Raw genomic sequence first — 27,054 nt, forward strand, 5'->3', positions numbered from 1 at the left:
CATTAAGTTAGCAAAGGATTGCACCCACTAGCAATGGATGATTAACCCCTTAATACCAAAAAACGGATAACAATTGAAAATATAAGCGTTTTTATCACAGTCAAAGCACAGTCTCACAGGTCTGCTGTGAGTGATTACCTCCCTCAAAACTAGTTTTGGAGACCCCTGAGCTCTGTAGAGACGTCCTGGATCATGCAGGGAGAAAAAGGCAGACTGTGACTGAATTTCTAATGCGCAATAAAAGCGCCAAAATAGGCCCCTCCCACTCATAATACAACAGTGAGGGAAGCTCAGTAAACTGTTTTAATTCAAAACAAACGACAGCCATGTGGAAAATAACGCCCAAAACAATTTTTCACCAAGTACCTCAGATAAATAAACGATTAACATGCCAGCAAAACGTTTAAAATATAATTTATGAAATGTTATTAAAAAGCCTGCTGCTAGCCGCTCACACTGCAGATTTAGGCTAAAAGTTATATGTATACCGTATTTTCCCAGTGAAGTGCCATTCCCCAGAAATACTTAAGTGTAAACTTACATACATATCAGCCTGATACCAGTTGCTACTACTGCATTTAAGGCTGTACTTACATTACATCGGTATTAGCAGTATTTTCTCAGTCAATTCCATTCCTTAGAAAATAATATACTGCAACATACCTCCTTGCAGGTGAACCTGCCCGCTGTCCCCAAGTTACCTCGCTCCTCAGAATGGCCGAGAACAGCAAATGGATCTTAGTTACGTCCGCTAAGATCATACACAAACTCAGGTAGATTCTTCTTCTAATGCTGCCTGAGAAAAAACAACACACTCCGGTGCCGTTTAAAATAACAAACATTTGATTGAAGAAATAAAAAACATAATTTATGTAAGAACTTACCTGATAAATTCATTTCTTTCATATTAGCAAGAGTCCATGAGCTAGTGACGTATGGGATATACATTCCTACCAGGAGGGGCAAAGTTTCCCAAACCTCAAAATGCCTATAAATACACCCCTCACCACACCCACAATTCAGTTTAACGAATAGCCAAGAAGTGGGGTGATAAAAAAGTGCGAAAGCATATAAAATAAGGAATTGGAATAATTGTGCTTTATACAAAAAATCATAACCACCACAAAAAAAGGGCGGGCCTCATGGACTCTTGCTAATATGAAAGAAATGAATTTATCAGGTAAGTTCTTACATAAATTATGTTTTCTTTCATGTAATTAGCAAGAGTCCATGAGCTAGTGACGTATGGGATAATGATTACCCAAGATGTGGATCTTTCCACGCAAGAGTCACTAGAGAGGGAGGGATAAAATAAAGACAGCCAATTCCTGCTGAAAATAATCCACACCCAAAATAAAGTTTAAAGAAAAACATAAGCAGAAGATTCAAACTGAAACCGCTGCCTGAAGTACTTTTCTACCAAAAACTGCTTCAGAAGAAGAAAATACATCAAAATGGTAGAATTTAGTAAAAGTATGCAAAGAGGACCAAGTTGCTGCTTTGCAAATCTGATCAATCGAAGCTTCATTCCTAAACGCCCAGGAAGTAGAAACTGACCTAGTAGAATGAGCTGTAATCCTTTGAGGCGGAGTTTTACCCGACTCAACATAGGCAAAATGAATTAAAGATTTCAACCAAGATGCCAAAGAAATGGCAGAAGATTTCTGGCCTTTTCTAGAACCAGAAAAGATAACAAATAAACTAGAAGTCTTTCGGAAAGACTTAGTAGCTTCAACATAATATTTCAAAGCTCTAACAACATCCAAAGAATGCAACGATTTCTCCTTAGAATTCTTAGGATTAGGACATAATGAAGGAACCACAATTTCTCTACTAATGTTGTTGGAATTCACAACTTTAGGTAAAAATTTAAAAGAAGTTCGCAACACCGCCTTATCCTGATGAAAAATCAGAAAAGGAGACTCACAAGAAAGAGCAGATAATTCAGAAACTCTTCTGGCAGAAGAGATTGCCAAAAGGAACAAAACTTTCCAAGAAAGTAATTTAATGTCCAATGAATGCATAGGTTCAAACGGAGGAGCTTGAAGAGCCCCCAGAACCAAATTCAAACTCCAAGGTGGAGAAATTGACTTAATGACAGGTTTTATACGAACCAAAGCTTGTACAAAACAATGAATATCAGGAAGATTAGCAATCTTTCTGTGAAAAAGAACAGAAAGAGCAGAGATTTGTCCTTTCAAAGAACTTGCGGATAAACCTTTATCTAAACCATCCTGAAGAAACTGTAAAATTCTCGGGATTCTAAAAGAATGCCAAGAAAAATGATGAGAAAGACACCAAGAAATATAAGTCTTCCAGACTCTATAATATATCTCTCTGGATACAGATTTACAAGCCTGTAACATAGTATTAATCACAGAGTCAGAGAAACCTCTTTGACCAAGAATCAAGCGTTCAATCTCCATACCTTTAAATTTAAGGATTTGAGATCCTGATGGAAAAAAGGACCTTGCGACAGAAGGTCTGGTCGTAGCGGAAGAGTCCACGGATGGCAAGAGGCCATCCGGACAAGATCCGCATACCAAAACCTGTGAGGCCATGCCGGAGCTACCAGCAGAACAAACGAGCATTCCTTCAGAATCTTGGAGATTACTCTTGGAAGAAGAACTAGAGGCGGAAAGATATAAGCAGGATGATACTTCCAAGGAAGTGATAATGCATCCACTGCCTCCGCCTGAGGATCCCGGGATCTGGACAGATACCTGGGAAGTTTCTTGTTTAGATGAGACGCCATCAGATCTATTTCTGGAAGCTCCCACATTTGAACAATCTGAAGAAATACCTCTGGGTGAAGAGACCATTCGCCCGGATGCAACGTTTGGCGACTGAGATAATCCGCTTCCCAATTGTCTATACCTGGGATATGAACCGCAGAGATTAGACAGGAGCTGGATTCCGCCCAAAACAGAATTCGAGATACTTCTTTCATAGCCAGAGGACTGTGAGTCCCTCCTTGATGATTGATGTATGCCACAGTTGTGACATTGTCTGTCTGAAAGCAAATGAACGATTCTCTCTTCAGAAGAGGCCAAGACTGAAGAGCTCTGAAAATTGCACGGAGTTCCAAAATATTGATCGGTAATCTCACCTCCTGAGATTCCCAAACTCCTTGTGCCGTCAGAGATCCCCACACAGCTCCCCAACCTGTGAGACTTGCATCTGTTGAAATTACAGTCCAGGTCGGAAGCACAAAAGAAGCCCCCTGAATTAAACGATGGTGATCTGTCCACCACGTTAGAGAGTGTCGTACAATCGGTTTTAAAGATATTAATTGAGATATTTTTGTGTAATCCTTGCACCATTGATTCAGCATACAGAGCTGAAGAGGTCGCATGTGAAAACGAGCAAAGGGGATCGCGTCCGATGCAGCAGTCATAAGACCTAGAATTTCCATGCATAAGGCTACCGAAGGGAATGATTGTGACTGAAGGTTTCGACAAGCTGAAATCAATTTTAGACGTCTCTTGTCTGTTAAGGACAGAGTCATGGACACTGAATCTATCTGGAAACCCAGAAAGGTTACCCTTGTCTGAGGAATCAATGAACTTTTTGGTGAATTGATCCTCCAACCATGATCTTGAAGAAACAACACAAGTCGATTCGTATGAGATTCTGCTAAATGTAAAGACTGAGCAAGTACCAAGATATCGTCCAAATAAGGAAATACCACAATACCCTGTTCTCTGATTACAGACAGAAGGGCACCGAGAACCTTTGTAAAAATTCTTGGAGCTGTAGCTAGGCCAAACGGCAGAGCCACAAACTGGTAATGCTTTTCCAGAAAAGAGAATCTCAGGAACTGATAATGATCTGGATGAATCGGAATATGCAGATATGCATCCTGTAAATCTATTGTGGACATATAACGCCCTTGCTGAACAAAAGGCAAGATAGTCCTTACAGTTACCATTTTGAACGTTGGTATCCTTACATAACGATTCAATATTTTTAGATCCAGAACTGGTCTGAAGGAATTCTCCTTCTTTGGTACAATGAAGAGATTTGAATAAAACCCCATCCCCTGTTCCAGAACTGGAACTGGCATAATTACTCCAGCCAACTCTAGATCTGAAACACAATTCAGAAATGCTTGAGCTTTCACTGGATTTACTGGGACACGGGAAAGAAAAAATCTCTTTGCAGGAGGTCTCATCTTGAAACCAATTCTGTACCCTTCTGAAACAATGTTCTGAATCCAAAGATTGTGAACAGAATTGATCCAAATTTCTTTGAAAAAACTTAACCTGCCCCCTACCAGCTGAGCTGGAATGAGGGCCGCACCTTCATGTGGACTTAGAAGCAGGCTTTGCCTTTCTAGAAGGCTTGGATTTATTCCAGACTGGAAATGGTTTCCAAACTGAAACTGCTCCTGAGGATGAAGGATCAGGCTTTTGTTCTTTGATGAAACGAAAGGAACGAAAACGATTATTAGCCCTGTTTTTACCCTTAGATTTTTTATCCTGTGGTAAAAAAGTTCCTTTCCCACCAGTAACAGTTGAGATAATAGAATCCAACTGAGAACCAAATAATTTGTTACCCTGGAAAGAAATGGAAAGTAGAGTTGATTTAGAAGCCATATCAGCATTCCAAGTTTTAAGCCATAAAGCTCTTCTAGCTAAAATAGCTAGAGACATAAACCTGACATCAACTCTGATAATATCAAAAATGGCATCACAGATAAAATTATTAGCATGCTGAAGAAGAATAATAATATTATGAGAATCATGATCTGTTACTTGTTGCGCTAAAGTCTCCAACCAAAAAGTTGAAGCTGCAGCAACATCAGCCAATGATATAGCAGGTCTAAGAAGATTACCTGAACACAGATAAGCTTTTCTTAGAAAGGATTCAATTTTCCTATCTAAAGGATCTTTAAACGAAGTACCATCTGACGTAGGAATAGTAGTACGTTTAGCAAGGGTAGAAATAGCCCCATCAACTTTAGGGATTTTGTCCCAAAATTCTAATCTGTCAGACGGCACAGGATATAATTGCTTAAAACGTTTAGAAGGAGTAAATGAATTACCCAATTTATCCCATTCTCTGGAAATTACTTCAGAAATAGCATTAGGAACAGGAAAAACTTCTGGAATAACCACAGGAGATTTAAATACCTTATCTAAACGTTTAGAATTAGTATCAAGAGGACCAGAATCCTCTATTTCTAAAGCAATTAGTACTTCTTTAAGTAAAGAACGAATAAATTCCATTTTAAATAAATATGAAGATTTATCAGCATCAATCTCTGAGACAGAATCCTCTGAACCAGAAGAGTCATCAGAATGATGATGTTCATTTAAAAATTCATCTGTAGAGAGAGAAGTTTTAAAAGATTTTTTATGTTTACTAGAAGGAGAAATAACAGACATAGCCTTCTTGATGGATTCAGAAACAAAATCTCTTATGTTATCAGGAACATTCTGCACCTTAGATGTTGAAGGAACTGCAACAGGCAATGGTACATTACTAAAGGAAATATTATCTGCATTAACAAGTTTGTCATGACAATTAGTACAAACAACAGCTGGAGGAATAGCTACCAAAGTTTACAGCAGATACACTTAGCTTTGGTAGTTCCAGCACTAGACAGCGATTTTCCTGAAGTATCTTCTGACTCAGATGCAACGTGAGACATCTTGCAATATGTAAGAGAAAAAACAACATATAAAGCAAAATTTATCAAATTCCTTAAATGACAGTTTCAGGAATGGGAAAAAATGCCAATAAACAAGCTTCTAGTAACCAGAAGCAAAGAAAAAATGAGACTGAAATAATGTGGATACAAAAGCGACGCCCATATTTTTTTAGCGCCAAATAAGACGCCCACATTATTTGGCGCCTAAATGCTTTTTGGCGCCAAAAATGACGCCACATCCGGAACGCCAACATTTTTGGCGCAAAAGGACGTCAAAAAAATGACGCAACTTCCGGCGACACGTATGACGCCGGAAACAGAAAAGATTTTTTGCGCCAAAAAAGTCAGCGCCAAGAATGACGCAATAAAATGAAGCATTTTCAGCCCCCTCGAGCCTAACAGCCCACAGGGAAAAAAGAGTCAAATTTTTTAAGGTAAGAAAAAATGATTGATTTAAATGCATTATCCCAAATATGAAACTGACTGTCTGAAAATAAGGAATGTTGAACATCCTGAGTCAAGGCAAATAAATGTTTGAATACATATATTTAGAACTTTATAAATAAAGTGCCCAACCATAGCTTAGAGTGTCACAGAAAATAAGATTTACTTACCCCAGGACACTCATCTACATGTTTGTAGAAAGCCAAACCAGTACTGAAACGAAAATCAGCAGAGGTAATGGTATATAAATAAGAGTATATCGTCGATCTGAAAAGGGAGGTAAGAGATGAATCTCTACGACCGATAACAGAGAACCTATGAAATAGACCCCGTAGAAGGAGATCACTGCATTCAAATAGGCAATACTCTCCTCACATCCCTCTGACATTCACTGCACGCTGAGAGGTAAACCGGGCTCCAACTTGCTGCGGAGCGCATATCAACGTAGAATCTAGCACAAACTTACTTCACCACCTCCATAGGAGGCAAAGTTTGTAAAACTGAATTGTGGGTGTGGTGAGGGGTGTATTTATAGGCATTTTGAGGTTTGGGAAACTTTGCCCCTCCTGGTAGGAATGTATATCCCATACGTCACTAGCTCATGGACTCTTGCTAATTACATGAAAGAAACTAAGTTTAACAACCACAGTCCTCTCACACATCCTATCTATTAGTTAGGTGCAAGAGAATGACTGGGTATGACGTAGAGGGGAGGAGCTATATAGCAGCTCTGCTTGGGTGATCCTCTTGCACTTCCTGTTAGGGAGGAGTTAATATCCCATAAGTAATGGATGACCCGTGGACTGACTACACTTAACAGGAGAAAACTTATTTAGAATTGGAAAAGGCCATAAAAAAATTGCAATGCTATATCCTTTCAATAACTCCTAATAGACAGAGACAAATTCTGTAGTCATTTGAAAACTCAGATTAGACCATGGTGGAGAAGTTTATGAGGTCAGTTTATCTGTGTTTTACCTTAAATGCATTGTTATATAGAATTTTTGAGTTGAAATATAAAGTAATAATATAAAGATATCTATTTAACAAAATATTGGATATGGTATGATCTATTAGAAACAAGCAATAGATAAGTAATTTGACTTAAAATAAGATGTTTGACTTAGATGCACAAGATTCACTATGCTGATTGGAATCTTGATATTAAAAGCGTTAGTTTCTGTATATTAAATAGGTCCCCTGGCTATGATGTACTATACAAAATGAACCTGCTAACAGCCTGTGAGCTTTGTGAATGCATGAAAACGCACCCACTCCACTGTGCTTACCAGCTGCAGAAATGACTGCTTCCAGCAGAGAGCCCATCCAGTACTGAGCACATTTCAGCAGAGCATCTAGGCATGGAGTATATCGACAAACCAACGAGAGGCGACTAATATACCCCCAGCGACACCTGTGGCAGGCTTGTGACTAATTTTTCACTGGGAGTGATTTTGTCAATGCCCAACACTCATCTCCCCTCTGTCTCTAAGTAATGGGGGGGGGGGGGATTAGGGCTTAAATGGTCTGAGGACCCCTCTCAAAGAATCTGGAGCACCTCAAATCTTACCGTGGACGAAGACATTTTGACAGGACAAAAAAAATTAATTGCTCTTTCAAAAATTTAAAGTGCTATTGCAGTGCCTTTATATTATGCACTTTTTGATTATGCAATTCTATTGGATTTAATGATCGTTTAAAAAGGGACACTGATGAAGCATGCAATTATAAATAATTTTATTTCTAACTCTCTTATTTACTTCTATTGTCAAAATGTCTTCATTTTCTTGGTATCTTTTGTTGAAAAGCAGGGACATAAGCTTAGGATCGGGCACATGTGAGGAGCACTATATGGCAGCAGTTCTGCAAGCGCAACCGACAGCAGCACTATTTTCTGACATGTAGGACTCCAGACACCTACCTAGTTACCTCTTCCACAAAGAATAGCATGGGAACGAAGCAAATTTAATAGAAGTAAATTGGAAACATTTAAAAAATTGTATGCTCTGTCTGAATCACAAAAGATTTTTCGGGGTTTCATATCCCTTTAAGGGTTCAGTAACCAAGCAGTCAGTGTACATTTTAGGTATTGGTAAAGGAACAGATTTTGGAAACTGAGAATCAATGCAATAAATCTATCACAGAATATCTAGATTAGAAAACCAAACTCTCTTCTCAAGACTGGAGACAGAAGACCCCCCCTCTGTCACCCTTAACAGTGTAACCCCTACATGTCATGGACGTACCCTGTAATAGCTCAGGTGTCTCAGAAAGCAGAGAGGCTCTGTTGCTACATAACGAACTAGTCATAGGCATGTAGGAGATCAAAGACTGAGTAATATATTTAGCTTTTGTCTATATTTAACAGTAGACCAGTAACTTTTTCCCACACATGACTTGCAACTTTTTAGCTCAATTGGTTAACTATAGTTATAAACTTTAACCAGTGGATATACCCTTTGACTAATTCTTCGTTAGAGTGGATGCTAGAACCTTAGTAAGGATTCTTGTACCAAACCAAAGCAAAAGGTCAAAGTGCAAACAGTACTAAAAAAAAGTTTAAGAAGAGTGACAGAGAAAGATACGGTTTATGATACTTAAAATAGTAAACATTAAATAGATTATATTTACTGCTGTGGTTGCTAAAAAAAAAAAGAAGGTAAAATATTTGCAGATTACCTCTGAACTCCAGTCCTCTTAGCTGAAAGGTTACTAGACCATTGCCTATTTCAATAAGATGAACCAGGGCATTGAGATAATCTGAGGCCAAGATGAAGCAATCACCAGTGTTGTAATTTCCCCAGCGTCCAAGCATGAGATCCCCACACAAGCTGTGCTGTAGAGAGCGTGTCAGGTGCTCATAAAAAATTGAATTCAGATTGTTATCATCTGATCCTAGACAAATATTAAAGAAAAAAAAGCATTCTCTTAAGATTATACATGACTAAGTGAAAGTACAGTTTTGAAGGAACGAATACTCCCCCTGCATAAAACTTATGTGCAATTTCAATACTGGATCCTCAAAGCTTGGGTTACACAAATATAAACTATCTTAGATCACTTTTAAATCTCTGTCAATGTAGATTTTATATTAAAATTTAGATGTACACATTTATGTTTGAGATGTGGCCTATGTATACAAATATATTTACTAACCTGGATTTCTATCAAGTTGAGAGGCCAGTCTTGTGTTTGAATGATCAACTCGCTTTGTGCTATAGGAGGAAGAAAAATATAAGTCAAAATGAAGAAGCTGACTACAGTAGAGTGAGACCGCACTCTGCAATATTTCTAAATGACCCAGGTACAAATGTAATTTAACATTCACTACGTAACCATATAGGTTAAATAGTGTTGGAAATAAACACAGCCAAAGATAAATACACTAGATTTATCTTTGGTAGATTATCTATTTATATAGCCTATACAGATTTAAAAATAAAATACATTTTTTATTATAGTTTTGTTTAAATAACTTTGCGCTGATTTTCTCCTAACCAAGCCCCAAAGTTTTAGGAGAATACCGATGTCTACCTACTCCAGCTTGCTCCTGTTTGTGTAAAGAGTCTTTTCATAAGCAGAGGAAGGGGGAGTGTCTTTTTTTTGTTGCTATAGAACCACTTCCAGTGGGTGTTCTAGCTAAAGCTTTCAACAGTGCTAAACTGGGAGCTTCTAAGTAAGTTGTTTAATGGTTTTATACTGGATTTTTAGATCAGAGTTTGTGCATTTAATTCTTTATAGTAGTGTCTATTACATGCAGTTAAATGCAAATGTGTATACTGTCCATTTAAGGCAAAAAAACAAAATTATGCTTACCTAATACATTTATTTATTTCTTGACACGTTGAGTCCACGGATTATCAATTACTGTTGGGAATATCACTCCTGGCCAGCAGGTGGAGGCAAAGAGCACCACAGCAAAGCTGTTAAAGGGACAGTATACACTCATTTTCATATAACTGCATGTAATAGACACTACTATAAAGAATAAGATGCACAGATACCGATATAAAAATCCAGTATAAAACTGTTTAAAAACTTACTTAGAAGCTGCCAGTTTAGCTCTGTTGAAAAGGTAGCTGGAAAGCCCACTGCAAGTGGGAAATAAGACACTCCCCCCTCCCCCTTCTTTTGCATATGAAAAGACCCTTTACACAAACAGGAGCAAGCTGGAGAAGGTAGCTGACGGTATTCTCATAAAACTTTGGGGCTTGGTTAGGAGTCTGAAAATCAAAGCAATGTTATTTAAAAATAAGCAAAACTATACATTTTTAAAAAAACAAACAAAACTTTATGGGCTATATAAATAGATCATCTACAAAACATTTATGCAAAGAAAAAATGAGTGTATAATGTCCCTTTAAGTATCACTTCCCTTCCCACAACCTCCAGTCATTCGACCAAAGGAAAAGGAGAGAAAGGAATTAAGGTGCAGAGGTGCCTGAGGTTTATATAAAAAAAACTTTCTGAAAAAAACAGGGAGGGCCGTGGACTCACCTCGTCAAGAAATAAATTTATCAGGTAAGCATAAATTTTGTTTTCTTTCTTAAGACAGGGTGAGTCCACGGATCATCAATTACTGTTGGGAATCAATACCCAAGCTAGAGGACACAGATGGTAAGGGAGGGCAAGACAGGAAAATTAAACAGAAGACACCACTGCTTGCAGAACCTTTCTCCCAAAGGAAGCCTCGGCAAAAGTATAAAATTGATAGAATTTAGAAAAAGTGTGCAAAAGAAGACAAAGTCGCAGCCTTACAGATCTGATCTACAGAGGCCTCATTCTTAAAGGCCCAAGCAGAAGACACCGCTCTAGTGGAATGAGCTGTAATTCTCTCATGAGGCTACTGTCCAGCAGACTCATATGCTTAACGAATAATACTTCTCAACCAGAGAGAAAAAGAAATGGCAGTGGCTTTTTGACCCTTCCGTTTTCCAGAAAAGCAAGCAAACAATGCAGAAGATTGACGAAAGTCTTTCGTAGCCTGTAGATAGAATTCAAGAGCCCTCACAACGTCTAAGTTGTGCAACAAATGTTCTTTATGAGAAGGATTAGGACAGAGAGAAGGAACAACAATTTCCTGAATATTTCTGTCTGAAACAACCTTAGGAAGAAAACCTAACGGTACGGAGAACTGCCTTATCTGCATGAAATATGAGATAAGGAAAAAAACACTGCAAAGCTGAGAGTTCAGAAACCCTCCGAGCAGAAGAAATAGCCGTAAGAAACAAAACCTTCCAAGATTATAACTTAATATCTATGGAATGGATAGGCTCAAACAGAGCCTATTGTAAAACTTTAAGAACAAGGTTAAGGCTCCAAGGTGGGGCAACTGATTTAAAAACAGGCCTGATTCTGACCAGGGCCTGACAGAAGGATTGCACATCCGGCATGTCTGCCAGACCCTTGTGCAGCAGAATGGATATAGCAGAAATATGACCCTTGTGGGTACTGACAGATAATCCCTTCTCAAGGCCTTCCTGACCTTACTCCAAGAATATCCTTTAGACTCACACCAATAAAAATATTTATGCCATATCTTATGGTAAATCTTTCTATTGACAAGCTTACGAGCCTGCACCATGGTCTCAATGACAGAGTCGGAAAATCCACGCGTAGCTAAAATCAAGCATTCAATCTCCAAGCAGTCAGCTTCAGAGAAACGAGATTTGGATGAAGGGCCCCTGAAGCAGAAGGTCCTTTCTCAGCGCAAGTCTCCACGGAGGTAGAGACGACATTGCTACTAGATCTGCATACTAGATCCCGCAAGGCCACGCAAGAGCTATTAGAATCACTGATGCCCTCTCCTGCTTGATTCGAGCAATGACTTGCGGAAGGAGAGCAAACGAAGGAAAGAGATATGCCAATCTGAAGTTCCAAGGAACTGCCAGAGCATCTATCAGAAAGGCTTGAGGATCTCTCGACCTCGAACCGTACTTTGGGAGCTTGGTGTTCTGATGAGACACCATCAGATCCAATTCTGGTAACCCCCATTTGGTTGTTAACCTAGAGAACACTTCCGGATGGAGTTCCCACTCCCCGGGATGGAAAGTTTGTCTGCTCAGAAAATTTGCTTCCCAATTGTCCACTCCTGGAATGTGGATAGAAGATAGGCAGCAATTAAGGGCCTCTGCCTACTGGATGATCTGTGCCACCTCCTTCATGGCTAAGGAACTCAGAGTTCCCCCCTGGTGGGTGATGTAGGCCACTGAGGTTATGTTGTCCATCTGGAACCTGATAGACCGGGCTAGGGCCAGCTGAGGCCAAGCCATCAAGGCATTGAAGATCGCTCTCAACTCTAGAATAGAGCTGCAACAACTAATCGTAATAATCGATTATGAAAATAGTTGTCAACGAATCTCATAATCGATTAGTTGGTTTGCAATTAGTTGGTCTGTGCACAACACCAGCTGCTTCACTCCAATGAACTCCTGCATATGGCAGTGTTTTTCAACCAGTGTGCCACGAGAGATCAACAGTGACATATTTTTAAAATTTTGCTTGTTTTGATGTGACAGGCTCATAAGGCAGACAGGCAGGCATCATTTACAGCCATGACATATTGACATTCATTCACAGACTATCATTATGATTGTTTGTGAATGAATGTCAATATGTCACGTATAGTTTGTAGGAGGCATGGCAGCACATTACAGTATGTTTGTGTATATATATATATATATATATATATATATATATATATATATATATATATATATATATATATATATATATATATACACACACACACACACACACATACACGCATGCTGTATTAGGCTACAATGTGTGATTTTGTAAAATTTTGGGATGGTGGTGTTCCGCAGGATTTTTTAATGTAAAAAAGTGTGCCACGGCAAAAAAAAGGTTGAAAATCACTGGCATATGGTATTGTGTTTTATGGTTATGTCCTTAGCCTAAAGGATGTCTACTTTTCACTTTTTCAGGACAGTATAAATTTACAACTACTCCTGGCTTATGTGCAACCCAGATATAATAGTCATCATTTGGATTGGTTATTTTAAATCTGGTGATATGGAACTATGCTTGTCATGATATAGTGCTGAGCTTGTTATTTACACCTTGCCCCTAGATTGATGGGAGTTATTTAAATTGATGTGCACTATTATCTGTTTGCACAATTATTAGCGTATGGCTTGCTATTGCTGATTATATGTACTGTATAAATAAATGTGTAAGGCTTTGTCCTGTTATTGATATACAGTCCTTAGCGCTTTTGATTTTGTTTTTTATTGTTTTTTTTATATTTTTAATAAATTGTGATAATATGTACCAGATTCAACCTTTATAAGTATATAGATATTTCCCCTAACCTTATAGCTGGTTATTTACCATTGCATATAGATATTCAAGATATTTTTATGTTAGAATGAAGTCAAGGGTTACTTTATTGAGAGGCCCCTTGCCAAGGTAGAAAACACTTAGCATTGGTGAAGAGCTAACAAAGATAAATATCCCACTTTGGTGAAATTGGCAAAACCCTACTTATACACCTCAACAGCCTTTTCTCTGCTGCAGGAACTATAGCTGCAAACAGAGAACCAGCCATAGCCAGAAGCATGTGGACATGTTGAGATGTTTGCATTTCAATGCAAAGTTTCTGAAAGAGTGAATAACAGAATGTTATTAACAGTGATCGTCTAACTCTTTCTAGTTCTACCTCTTTTCAAACAGTTTGTGGTTTTGTTTTGTTTAAGTTTAAAAAAATGTGCTCTGCTGCTTAAAAATTGAAGAAACAGTTGTGTTAATGTAAAGTTTTAGTCTGAAGTTCATATTTGTAACACTCATTATGTGGATTTTAATTTAAAACATAGAAAACTATTATTGATTCTCTTTTTATCCGATTAATCGAAAAAATAAATCGGCCGATTAATCGATTATGAAAATAATCGTTAGTTGCAGCCCTACTCTAGAATGTTTATGGGGAGAGCAGATTCCTCCTGAAACCAAAGTCTCTGTGCCTTCAACGAATCCCAGACTGCTTCCCAACCCCATAGGCTGTCGTCCGTGGTCACAATTACTCAAGAGGGTCTTTGAAAACACGTCCCCTGGGACAGATGTTTTTGCGACAGCCAACACGGTAGGGAGTCCCTTGTTGATTGATACAGAACTATTCTTTGAGAAAGATCTGTATAATCCCCGTTCCACTAAGCGAGCATGCATAGCTGCAGATGTCTCAAATGGAATCGAGCAAATGAAACTATGTCCATGGAGGCCACCATCAACCTGATTACCTCCATGCTTTGAGCCACTGATGGTCGTGCCGTCGACTTTAGGGACAGGCAATCGGACAGAATCTTGGCTCTTCTGACCTCCGTCAGAAATATTTTTAGATAGAGAATCTATAATGGTCCCCAAGAAGGTCACTCTTGTAGCCGGAACAAGAGAACTTTTCTCCAAATTGATCTTCCAACCGTGGGAACGAAGAAATGCCAACAAGACGTTTGTATTAGATTCTGCTAGATGCAATGATGGCGCCTGGACCAGAATATCATCCAGATAAGGTGCCACTGCAATTCCCTGAGACCGAACTACTGCCAGCAGAGCTCCCAGGACCTTTGAGAAAATTCTGGGAGCTGTGGTGAGACCAAATGGAAGTGCCACAAACTGAAAATGTTTGTCTAGAAAGGCAAACCTCAGATATTTGTGATGATTCCTGTGAATGGGAACGTGCAGGTACGCATCCTTCAGGTCCATGGTCGTCATGAATTGACCTTCTTGAATGAGAGGAAGAATGGAGCGGATAGACTCCATCTTGAAGGATGGCACTCTGAGGAATCTGTTTAAAAGCTTTAGATCTAGAATGGGTCGAAAAGTTCCCTCTCATTTGGGAACCACAAACATGTTGGTGTAAAACCCGAGACCCTGTTCCTGACTTGGAACTGGAACTATCACTCCCAAGAGGGAAAGATCCTGTACAAATTTCAAGAAAGCCTCTCTTTTATCTGGTCTACAGATAATCTTGAGAGGTGGAACCTGCCCTTTGGAGGAAAAGTCTAATTCTAACTTGTATCCCCGGGAAACTATGTCTACTCCCCACAGGTCTGTAACATCTCGTTCCCAAGCTAGCGCGAACTGAGAGAATCAGCCCCCCCCACCTGATCTGATCCTGGATCAGGTGCAATCCCTTCATGCCAACTTGGAATCAGCTGCAGGTTTCTTGGATTGCTTCCCCTTGTTCCAAGGCTGACCAGGCTTCCGAGAAGACTTGGATTGTTCCTTCTTGGTAGAGGAAGGGGAAGACTTACCTCTGACGTTACGAAAGTAAGGAAAATTAGTCTGATGTCCTTTCGATTTGTTCTTCTCGTCTTGAGACAGAAAGGATCCTTTACCACCCATGATAACGGAAATAATTTATGCCAAAGCTCGCCGAAAAAGGTCTTTCCCTTGAAAGGGATTGCAAAAAGCTTAGCTTTAGAAGAAACGTCTGCAGACCAAGATTTAAGCCATAGCGCTCTATTCCATAAAATTGCAAAGCCAAAAATTTTGGCTCCCAACTTAATGACCTGCAAAGAAGCGTCAGTTATAAAGGAGTTGGCTAACTCGAGAGCCTTAATCTGATCCTGAATCTCCTCCAAAGGAGTCTTAGCTTGCAAGGACTCAGACAAAGCGTCAAACCAATAGGTTGCCGCACTGGTTACTGTAGCAATGCACACTGCCTCTTGCCATTGTAACCCCTTATGAGTATACATCTTCTTTAAAAAGGCCTCCAGTTTTTTATCCATAGGATCCTTGAAAGAGCAACTAGCCTTGATAGGGATAGTAGTTCTCTTAGCCAAAGTGGGATTCACCCCTTCCGTCTTTGGAACCGTCTGCCACGACTTGATGGCGTCGACAGGGAAGGGGGAAAGCGGCATCCCTGGCCTCTCCCATTCCCGGGTAATAATCTCCATGGTACAATCTGGCACTGGAAACACCTCCCCAGGTGAGGGGACATTAAAGTATCTATTTAGTTTACTAGACTTTTTAGGGTTGACAATGATGGGCGTATCGGAGTCGTCCAAGGTAGCTAAAACCTCCTTTAACAAAACAAGGAGGTACTCAAGCCTGAATCTGAAGGAAACCACTTCCGCATCAGAAGAAGGAATTACACTATTCGAATCTGAGATTTCATCCTCAGAGGCTACTGAAGTATCCTCCTCTGAAACAGGAACCGGTCAGCCTTAACATTATGATACCTTATCTGATTCCGAAATCTTCCTCTTACGGTTCCGCTGTAGCATGGGAATGGCTGCTAGCGCCTCAGATACTGCTGAGGATACCTGGGCCGCAATCTCAGCTTTTAAAATCACTCCATCTGGAGCTTGAGAGGAACCGCAGGGCACTGCATGTGATGAGACCACAGATTGGAAAACTTTGGGGAGAGGCTGTGGCGGTGCCTGTACAGCATCATCCTGAGGGAATGGTGGCTCAGAATCAAACAGTTTGTATTTATACATAAGAGTTCTATCAATATAAGAACTGCAGAAAGGCCAAGGGGGTTCTACTTGAGTATCCAAACAGAGTTTACACTCTACAGTAGGCCTAGACTCCAAGTCCATCTTGCACCACAAATTTAAGTACAAATCTTCCACTTTTATGTGTGTTTATAAAAAAAACGTTACTGTCTCTAAGATTTCCGTAATAAAAAAAACGATACTGATGGATTCAAAAATCCTTTAGGCAAAAATCCCTTTAACCTGATTATGTTAAACAGTATTTAATACTATAAACCTCCCAAGCACTCTACACCTCAGCGCAAAGCTGAGGTGCCTAACTGCTCTTCCTACATGGAAAGCCAAGATGAAAATTCCGTTATCTGCTGAAGAACGGAAACGACAGAGAGGGGAAGCTAATTAAGCCATGCAACTGATTCTGTGAAGAAAAAAGTAAATTTATGCTTACCTGATAAATTAATTTCTTCTACAATACGACGAGTCCACGGATTTCATCCTTACTTGTGGGATTTATCCTCCTGCTAACAGGAAGTGGCAAAGAGCACCACAGCAGAGCTGTATATATAGCTCCTCCCTTTCCTCCCAATCCAGTCATTCGATCGAAGTTAGGAAGAGAAAGGAAAAGCTAAAAGTGTAGAGGTGACTGAAGTTTATAAAAAGAAAAATATAAATCTGTCTTAAAATTGACAGGGTGGGCCGTGGACTCGTCGAATCGTAGAAGAAATTAATTTATCAGGTAAGCATAAATTTACTTTTCTTCTACAAGATACGACGAGTCCACGGATTTCACCCTTACTTGTGGGATACAATACCAAAGCAACAGGACACGGATGAAAGGGAGGGACAAGAAGGGAAACTAAACGGAAGGCACCACTGCTTGAAGAACCTTTCTCCCAAAACCAGCCTCAGAAGAAGCAAAAGTATCAAATTTGTAAAATTTGGAAAAAGTGTGAAGAGACAACCAAGTTGCAGCCTTGCAAATCTGTTCAACAGAAGCATTGTTTTTAAATGCCCATGTGGAAGCCACAGCCCTAGTAGAATGAGCCGTAATTCTTTCAGGAGGCTGCTGTCCAGCAGTCTCATACGCCAGGCGGATGACACTCTTTAGCCAAAAAGAAAGGGAGGAAGCAGTAGCTTTCTGACCCCTACGCTTTCCAGAAAAAACAACGAATAATGAAGATGATTGACGGAAATCCTAAGTCGCCTGCAAGTAAAACTTTAGGGCACGGACCACGTCTAAGTTGTGCAACATACGCTCCTTCTTAGAAGAAGGGTTAGGACATAATGAAGGAACAAAAATTTCCTGATTAATATTCTTATTAGAAAGAAAACCTTGGGAAGGAAACCCGGTTTGGTACGCAAGACCACATTATCAGAATGAAAGATAAGAATCACATTGTAATGCTGAAAGCTCCGAAACTCTACGAGCCGAAGAAATAGCAACTAAAAACAAAACTTTCCAAGATAACAACTTAATATCTATGGAATGCATGGGTTCAAACGGAACCCCTTGAAGAACATTAAGAACTAAATTCAAACTCCAGGTTGGAGCAATTGGTCTAAACACAGGCTTGATTCTGGTCAGAGCCTGACAAAAGGACTGAACGTCTGGAACATCTGCCAAACGTTTGTGAAGTAAAATTGACAAAGCAGAGATTTGTCCCTTTAAGGAACTTGCTGATAAACCTTTCTCCAATCCTTCTTGGAGAAAAGACAAGATCCTGGGAATCCTAACTTTACTCCATGAGTAACACTTGGATTCACACCAAGAGAGATATTTACGCCATATCTTATTATAGATCTTTCTAGTGACAGGCTTACTTGCCTGAATTAAAGTATCGATGACCGAATCAGAGAAACCCCGCTTAGATAAAATCAAGCGTTCAATCTCCAAGCAGTCAGCTGCAGAGAACCCAGATTTGGATGTAGGAAAGGACCTTGAATGAGAAGGTCCTGTCGCACTGGAAGTTTCCACGGAGGCAGAGAGGACATCTCCACTAGATCTGCATACCAAGTCCTGCGTGGCCACGCAGGCGCCATTAGAATTACTGAAGCTCTCTCCTGTTTGATCCGAGGAATCACCCGGGGAAGGAGAGGAAAAGGTGGAAACACATAGGCTAGGTTGAACGACCAAGGCACTGCCAAGGCATCTATCAGTTCGGCCCGAGGATCCCTTGACCTGGATTCGTATCTTGGCATTCTGTCGAGACGCCATCAGATCCAATTCCGGTTTGCCCCATCGGAGAATCAGTGAGGCAAATACCTCCGGATGGAGTTCCCACTACCCCGGATGAAAAGCCTGTCGGCTTAAAAAATCCGCTTCCCAGTTGTCTACTCCTGGGATGTAGATTGCTGAGAGATAACAAGAGTGGGCCTCCGCCCAGCAAATTATCTTGGATACCTCTGTCATCGCCAAGTAACTCCTCGTTCCTCCCTGATTATTGATGTAAACTACAGTCCTAATGCTGTCCAACTGGAACCTGATGAATCTGGCCAAAGCCAACTGAGGCCAAGCCTGAAGCGCATTGAATATTGATCTCAATTCCAGAATATTGATAGGAAGTAGAGACTCCGCCTGAGTCCATACACCCTGAGCCTTCAGGGAATTCCAGCCTAGAAGGCTGGCGTCCGTTGTCACCATCACCCACAAGGGTCTGCGGAAACACGTCCCCTGAGACAGATGCTCCAGCGACAAACACCAAAGAAGAGAGTTTCTGGTCTCTTGATCCAGATTTATCTGAGGGGACAAATCTGCATAGTCCCCATTCCACTGTCCGAGCATGCACAGTTGCAGTGGTCTGAGATGAAACCGAGCAAACGGAATGATGTCCATTGCCGCCACCATAAATCCAATTACTTCCATACACTGAGCCACTGATGGCCGAGGATTGGACTGAAGGGCTTGACAAGTATTTAGAATCTTTGACTTTCTGATCTCGGTCAGAAAAATCTTCATTGCTATAGAATCTATCAGAGTTCACAAGAAGGGAACCTTTGTCTGAGGAATTAGTGAACTCTTTTCTAGATTCACCTTCCAACCGTGAGTTCTCAGAAAAGACAACACTGTGTCTGTGTGAGACTTCGTTAGCCGATAAGTCGACGCCTGAATCAAGATATCGTCCAGATAAGGCACCACTGCTATGCCCCGCGGTCTGAGAACCGCCAGAAGGGACCCTAGAACCTTTGTGAAGATCCTGGGTGCTGTGGCCAACCCGAAAGGAAGAGCCACAAACTGATAATGTTTGTCCAGGAAGGCAAACCTTAGGTACTGATGATGATCCTTGTGGATAGGAGTATGAAGGTATGCATCCATTTAAGTCCACAGTAGTCATATACTGACCCTCCTGGATCATTGGTAAAATTGTTCGGATAGTCTTCATCTTGAAAGATGGGACTCTGAGAAACTTGTTTAGACTCTTAAGATCTAAGATAGGTCTGAACGTTCCCTCTTTTTTGGGAACCACGAAAAGATTTGAGTAAAACCCTTGTCCTAGTCTTGGAACGGGACGAATCACTCCCATAGTAGAGAGGTCTTTCACACAACATAAGAACGCCTCTCTTTTTATCTGGTCTACAGACAATCGTGAAAGAAGAAACCTTCCTCTTGGGAGAAAACTTTTGAACTCCAGCTGATACCCGTGGGTCATGATTTCTAGTGTCCAGGGGTCCAGAACATCTCTTGCCCAAGCCTGGGCAAATAGATAAAGTCTGCCCCCTACTAGATCCGGTCCCGGATCGGGGGCCGCCCTTCATGCTGTCTTGGTAGCAGCAGCGGACTTCTTGGGTTGTTTACCCTTGTTCCAAGTCTGGTTAGGTCTCCAGACGGACTTGGCCTGCGCAAAATTCCCTTCCTGTTTGGTAGAGGAAGAGGAAGAAGAGGGTACTCCTTTAAAGTTCCAAAAGGAATGAAAATTATTTTGTTTACCCCTCATCTTAACAGACTTATCCTGAGGTAGAGCGTGACCTTTACCTCCAGTAATGTCAGAAATGATTTCCTTCAACTCAGGCCCGAATAGGGTCTTACCCTTGAAAGGAATAGCCAAGAGCTTTGACTTAGATGACACATCAGCAGACCACTATTTTAACCATAACGCTCTACGCGCTAGAATGGCAAATCCTGCATCTTTAGCCGCTAACTTAGCCATTTGAAAGGCGGTATCTGTGATAAAAGAATTAGCTAGCTTGAGAGCCCTAGTTCTATCCAAAATGTCCTCTAAGGGGGTCTTCATTCTGAGAGACTCCTCTAAGGCATCAAACCAGAAAGCCGCTGCAGTAGTAACTGGAACAATGCAGGCTATTGGTTGTAAAAGGAAACCCTGATGAATAAATAACTTCTTTAGAAGACCCTCCAATTTCTTATCCATAGGGTCTTTGAAAGCACAGCTGTCCTCAATAGGAATAGTTGTACCCTTAGCCAGGGTAGAAATAGCTCCCTCCACCTTAGGGACAGTCTGCCAAGAGTCCCAAATGATGTCTGATATGGGATACATTTTCTTAAAATTAGGGGGAGGAGAGAACGGTATACCCGGTCTGTCCCACTCCTTCTTGACAATCTCCGATATTCTCTTAGGAACCGGAAAAACATCAGTGTAAGCGGGCACCTCTAGATATTTGTCCATTTTACACAATTTCTCTGGTGGTACCATAAAAGGCTCCCAATCATCCAAAGTCGCTAAGACCTCCCTAAGCAACAGACGGAGGTGTTCCAGCTTGAATTTAATGGACATGACGTCCGACTCTGTCTGAGGTAACACACTTCCAGATTCCGAAAGGTCTCCCTCAGACAACACTTCCCTGAACCCCAACTCAGATCCCTGTGAGGGTACATCGGAAATAGCCAACAAAGCATTAGAGGACTCAGTACTCACATTGATACCTGTCCTACTGCGTTTGCCCTGTAACACTGGTAACTTAGATAATACCTCTGTAAGGGTAGTTGACATAACTGCAGCCATATCCTGCAGAGTAAAAGAATTAGAAGCTGTTGAGGAATCATCCTTAGGCACACTTTCTTTACATAAAATATGATTTTTACATTGTAAGGCTCTTTCAGTACAAGAGGTACACAAAGGGGGGTTCCACACTGGCCTCTAAACACATAGAACAAGTAGTTTTCTCACTTTCAGACATGCTAAACAGACTAGCAGTAGCCACAATGGACGTTTTCAACCTTAATTATGGTATCAAAGATTTTTTTTAAAAAAACAGTACTGCGCCTTTAAATAATAAAAGCGCAACAATTTTCCTGTCTGCACAAAAAAATGATCTTTAGCACTTAAACCGAATGCTAAATAGTTAAATTTGCCAAAAATTATTGCACTGGACAAGTAAAAACTAAATCACCCTGTAAAAAGTCTTATTTAATAAACAAACTTCAAACAATGATTACAGCCCCTGCACCTTGCCACAGCGCCTACCTGCCCCCTGGGTACACAAAATGGATTTAACAACGATCCGGTGACTGAATCTCAACTTTAGGCCCTACCGGAGCTAGTGCCTGCTGTCTACTAGTGAGGAGAAACTGCGGGAACTAGGCCCCGCCCACCGTAGGCGTCACATAAGTTCTCTCCCTAAACGCATGGGAAGCGATTTCAACAAGCCATGTGGTCCTTTTGAACGTTGTACTCCACATATTGCTAAGCATATTGCTGTGTGGTCCCCTGATGTTATAGCACACATATATAACAGAAAGTGTCACAGATACCTCTCCCAGTGTCAAGCCCCTATTGTAATTACATACCCATCGTAATCAATATGTACAAATAGTAATGTCAGCAACACCCTATGCCATCCAGGTCTACTGCTTACCCCTTCCCTACAGGGAATAATGTCAGCCAGTTCAGATATAACAAGTCTCCTCAGAAATAAAGACTGAACATACCTCAATGCTGTCTGTAGCATGACACCGGTCTCCACACTGAAGATTTCTGTTGCACTACCCTTTAGAAGCTCTGTGGGAACCTGAATGGATCTCAGTAACGTTTGCTAAGATCATCAACCTCAGGGATCTCTCCCTGAGGAAAAATAGTACTCACCGGTACCATTTAAAATAAAAAAACTTCTTGATTGAAGAATCTAAAACTAACACCTCACTTTACCTGTTCCTAGTACTAACACAGGCAAAGAGAATGACTGGGTTGGGAGGGAAGGGAGGAGCTATATATGCATCTCTGCTGTGGTGCTCTTTGCCACTTCCTGTTAGCAGGAGGATAAATCCCACAAGTAAGGATGAAATCCGTGGACTCGTCGTATCTTGTAGAAGAAATGGCGACAAAAGGAAACGGTGCGCTGAAAGGCGCTCCTTAGCGACGTCACGCCATGAACAGGCTAAAAAATGACTAGCCGCAACACATAACCCCGTTCTCTACAAAAAGTCCCCCAAACTATAGCGACTGCACATATAAGCAAGACGCTTCCGAGCCACCAATTATTATTAAATAATAAAGTTCCCCTTTCTACTGCCACACAGTACCCTGCATCCTGCCAGAAAAATCCTAACCCACAGGTAATTATGCCCAATATGGTGCAGCTATATTTTGTACTGCCAAAGGAGATTCTATTAGAAATAAAATGGCACTTACCTGCACCTCTGACTGTCCGGCAGGAGGACAGCTCACTGGTATGAGAGGAAGCCGCTCCTCACAGAGACCTGTGGATAGAAGAAATGAACAGACTAAGCCTACTCTGGCATTCTGCTTGAGGGCAGCAAACCTGTCAGGAAAATGCAGTGAGGCCCACTCCACAAGTTCCTAACTGCTTGAAAGCTACCACAACCCTACTGGAGAGACTAACGTGGAGTACAGCTAAACACAGCTTGTCAGGGAAGATCAGAGCAAGCCTGCTCAGGCTTCCAAAATAAAAAAATCTTGATAGAAGAATCTTAATCAGACACCTAAAACTTTACCTCCTCCTTGCACAGAAGGCAAAGAGAATGACTGGGGGTTGTGGGAAGGGAAGTGATACTTAACAGCTTTGCTGTATGAATCTCCTTTTCTTATTTTACATTCTGATAAGGTAGTTCTGCGTACTGCCATGGATTTCCTTCCCAAGGTTGTTTCAGATAAGAATATTAATCAAGAAATTGTTGTTCCTACTTTGTGTCCTAATCCTTTTTCTCAGAAGGAACGTTTATTGCACAACCTGGATGTAGTTCGTGCATTGAAATAATATTTTTTAGGCGACTAAGGATTTTCGTCAATCTTCTTTATTTGTTGTTTTTTCTGGGAAGTGTAAGGGACAGAAAGCTTCGGATACTTCTCTTTCTTGTTGGTTAAGGCACCTCTGCACCTTATATTTCTTCCTTTCTCTTTTCCCGTTGGTCGAATGACTGGGGATTGTGGGTAAAGGAGTGGTATTTAACAGCTTTGCTGTGGTGCTCTTTGATATTTCCAAAAGTAATTGATGATCCGTGGACTCACTGTGTCTTAAATAAAAAACAACACCATATACTTTAATACTTAAATATATGTCTTACAACTATGGACACTTGTTTTTAGAGCTTTTAATTTTCATCATTATTTCAGAGATGTGGACTTGAGTCGCATGACTTGGACTCAAGTCACAAATTTGATGACTTGCGACTCAACTCGACACAATCAAGGAAGACATGTGACTTGACTTATACAGCAATGACTCGAGACTCGACTTGGACCCTATGACTTGCCAAGTCTTTATATATTCTAAAAGTCAGAGTTGTGAACTAGGAGGTCCCTGGAGAATGACAAACAAAATAATATATTTAAAATACCCAACTCACGTTTGTTTAAATTACACCCCAAGATATTTATTTTTGGTCAAACAATAAAATGCCATGTTAAAGTGTCATGTTTTTACTTTTTTTTTTTTTTGGAGTGAAGGTGTGGTGAGGAGGTAGCTTAAAATAGAATTAAAAAAAGATTATACAAAAAAAGCAGGAATTCAATCTACACACAAGGTCAGCTAGTCAGAGCAATCCATGGAAAGTGAAACTGGGATAAACTAAGATGCTACTCTAAGTCTGAAGTTTAAAGTACCGGTAATATAAAATACAAAAGTAGAAAAAACAAAAAAGTGTAACCAAATTCTCATATTATGCTGTATTTGTTGCACAGCCCCACATAAACAAATATTTACACAATCACAAATATCTGCTGCATCAATAAAATATTCTGATGCTTAGATAAATACCTGGAAGATATCTTATTGTATCCTAAGAAATTGTGCCATTTTAATTTAAAAGGATACGAGGTACAGCAAAAGGTTGTGCAAAGTAGAACAAACAAAAAAGTGTAACCAAATTCTTATATTATGCTGTATTTGTTGCACTGGGCTTGTATTCACATAAAAAAATGCAGAGAACTGTCCTTAGAGAAGTTTAGCAAAATTTGCCTGTGTAGAATCTTGTGAAAGATCCCGCATTACTGGAGAATTATTTTGATCATCGCATCTAAGCAGAGAGATTTATGGGAAGCATCTTTCATCTCTCTAGAACAAACAGGTTTTGTGCTTTATCTTACAGCATTCAGTAGTGTTATCCCATTTTTGTCTTCCTGTTCCTGCCTTTTAAAGGGAAATTCCGGTCAATGTTTAAAATGTACACAGATAAATTACATCTTTGAACAGAAACATATTTGCAGTATACATGTATTGGCAAAAATGCTTGTAAAAGTTATCACTGTTTTAGTGTTAACTGAGGCAACAGGATTGATATTCTCGGGACATGCCAGCAATTTAAATACTGCAGCTGCGCAGTGGGGTTTGTATTATGTCCTTAATTAACAAATTGAATCAATACCATATAAAAAAAAAAAAGACTATTTCAACAAGTACTGTGTATAAAATGTTGCTGCAAAAGGCACATTTAAATGCATTTTTGAAACAGCCAATAGGTTTCTAAATATCATAACATTGTTTAGTCTTAGTTGAATCCCCTCTCCAAACTGTCCCATTTTAAATATGCAAATATTCTTAAATCCAAACCTTTTCCAGGCCCAAGCAGTTTGCATAAAGGGTTTTCTACGTGTATATGCAAACCGGTTCAATGCTCATGTACAATACATTCGTTAGGAAAATGTATCTTAAATGCAACAAAAAATTATTCATGTCCATCTTCGCTAAAGAAAGTTCAGCTTTTACTGAATTAACTTACTTGTAATCTCTCTCCCAGAACTTGACAGGCCGTACATATGAAGTGATAAATATTGCACTCCCTAGAAAAGGGTTTAACGGCGTTGAAAATAAAGCTGAAACAACTGCCTGGACAAACAGCATTGCAGAATCTGAGCCAGCAAATGTTAAGGAAACTGACATGGAAAATAAAATCTCTGAGCAACATAAAAACTCTGTAAAAATACACACGCAAATGAAACAAATTATGAGGTTGACTAAACTATGTGCATGCCATTTTAAAAAATAAAATAAAAAAACACATACTTTTAAGTACACAACAAAGGCATAAGTCAAAATACCTACCAATTCTGAATATGCCAATGTAAGTATGAAGAAACATGATTTTTTTTTTTTTATTATTTTTTGTGTCAGCCCCACATAAACAAATATTTACACAATCACAAATATCTGCTGCATCAATAAAAATATTCTGATGCTTAGATAAATACCTGGAAGATATCTTTTTGTATCCTAAGAAATTGTGCCATTTTAATTTAAAAGGATACGAGGTACAGCAAAAGGTTGTGCAAAAGCGTGGAATGCTGATCCCCATGTGATCTGCCAAGGGGCAATGTAGGTGTAAACAAAACGCAATTTATAAAATAATTCCCAAAGCTGAAAGAAAACAAATACATGAAAGAAAAAACCACAGTAATTAATTTTAGGAAGCAGGGTTAATGAAAATTAAATATAAAAACGAACATTACATGTAATCTTAAATTTAAATATAAATTGATTAAAAAAAAAGTATACTTTAACTTCTGGTAAATGGCTTTCTACATTTTATTAATATAACTTCATGGAAATATCTGGCAGTAGTTGACATTCCCCATTATATTATAATTTAGTACTTTATGTGCCTTGGGGCAAAATTAATTTATTTCCAAAATGGAAAAATTGTTTAGTGCAGACTTCACAGGCCCTAAACTCACTGAATTCTCTCAGAAAAAGGGCGACATCTGGAAGTTCCTGAGAGAGGAGATCTGGCTTCCATAGAATATAATAAAACTGTCTTGGGAAAGAGAATCTCAAAGGGGGGGAATAAAGTTAACAGGGGAGCAACTGGCACTGACATAAAATTTGATCGCAGCAAATACAAATTAAACAAATGTTTTCATTACAATTTAACTTGCATTTGTTTCTTTGTATTTTTTTTGTGATAGTTTAAGTATATTGTGAGTTTTGAGCAAACTTCACCTGCATACAGCTGGCAAGATAGATCAGTGAGATCTGCAAGTGCAAAATGCTTAAAAAATAGCATGACCATGGTCAAAGCCACACACTCTGGGAACTTCCCTTTTCAGCCCAGCTCCCTTGTTCCTCACTTTCTGAAACTGTCAGTTTGTTATA

At 39.9% G+C, this 27,054-nt stretch overlaps 1 protein-coding gene across 1 annotated transcript in view; it reads right to left on the minus strand.

The window, feature by feature from the left end:
• Window positions 1–27,054, minus strand: part of PCNX1 (pecanex 1) — a gene marked incomplete in the record, with an annotated part of 752,914 nt that overhangs the window by 137,324 nt on the left and 588,536 nt on the right. The window contains 4 exon segments of the mRNA XM_053711389.1: window positions 8,780–8,995; window positions 9,257–9,315; window positions 25,685–25,814; window positions 26,211–26,319. Coding sequence (XP_053567364.1) covers window positions 8,780–8,995; window positions 9,257–9,315; window positions 25,685–25,814; window positions 26,211–26,319 — 514 coding nt within the window.

Source organism: Bombina bombina, chromosome 1 (assembly GCF_027579735.1).
Source record: "Bombina bombina isolate aBomBom1 chromosome 1, aBomBom1.pri, whole genome shotgun sequence".
In the NCBI taxonomy this organism is placed as follows: Eukaryota; Metazoa; Chordata; class Amphibia; order Anura; family Bombinatoridae; genus Bombina; species Bombina bombina.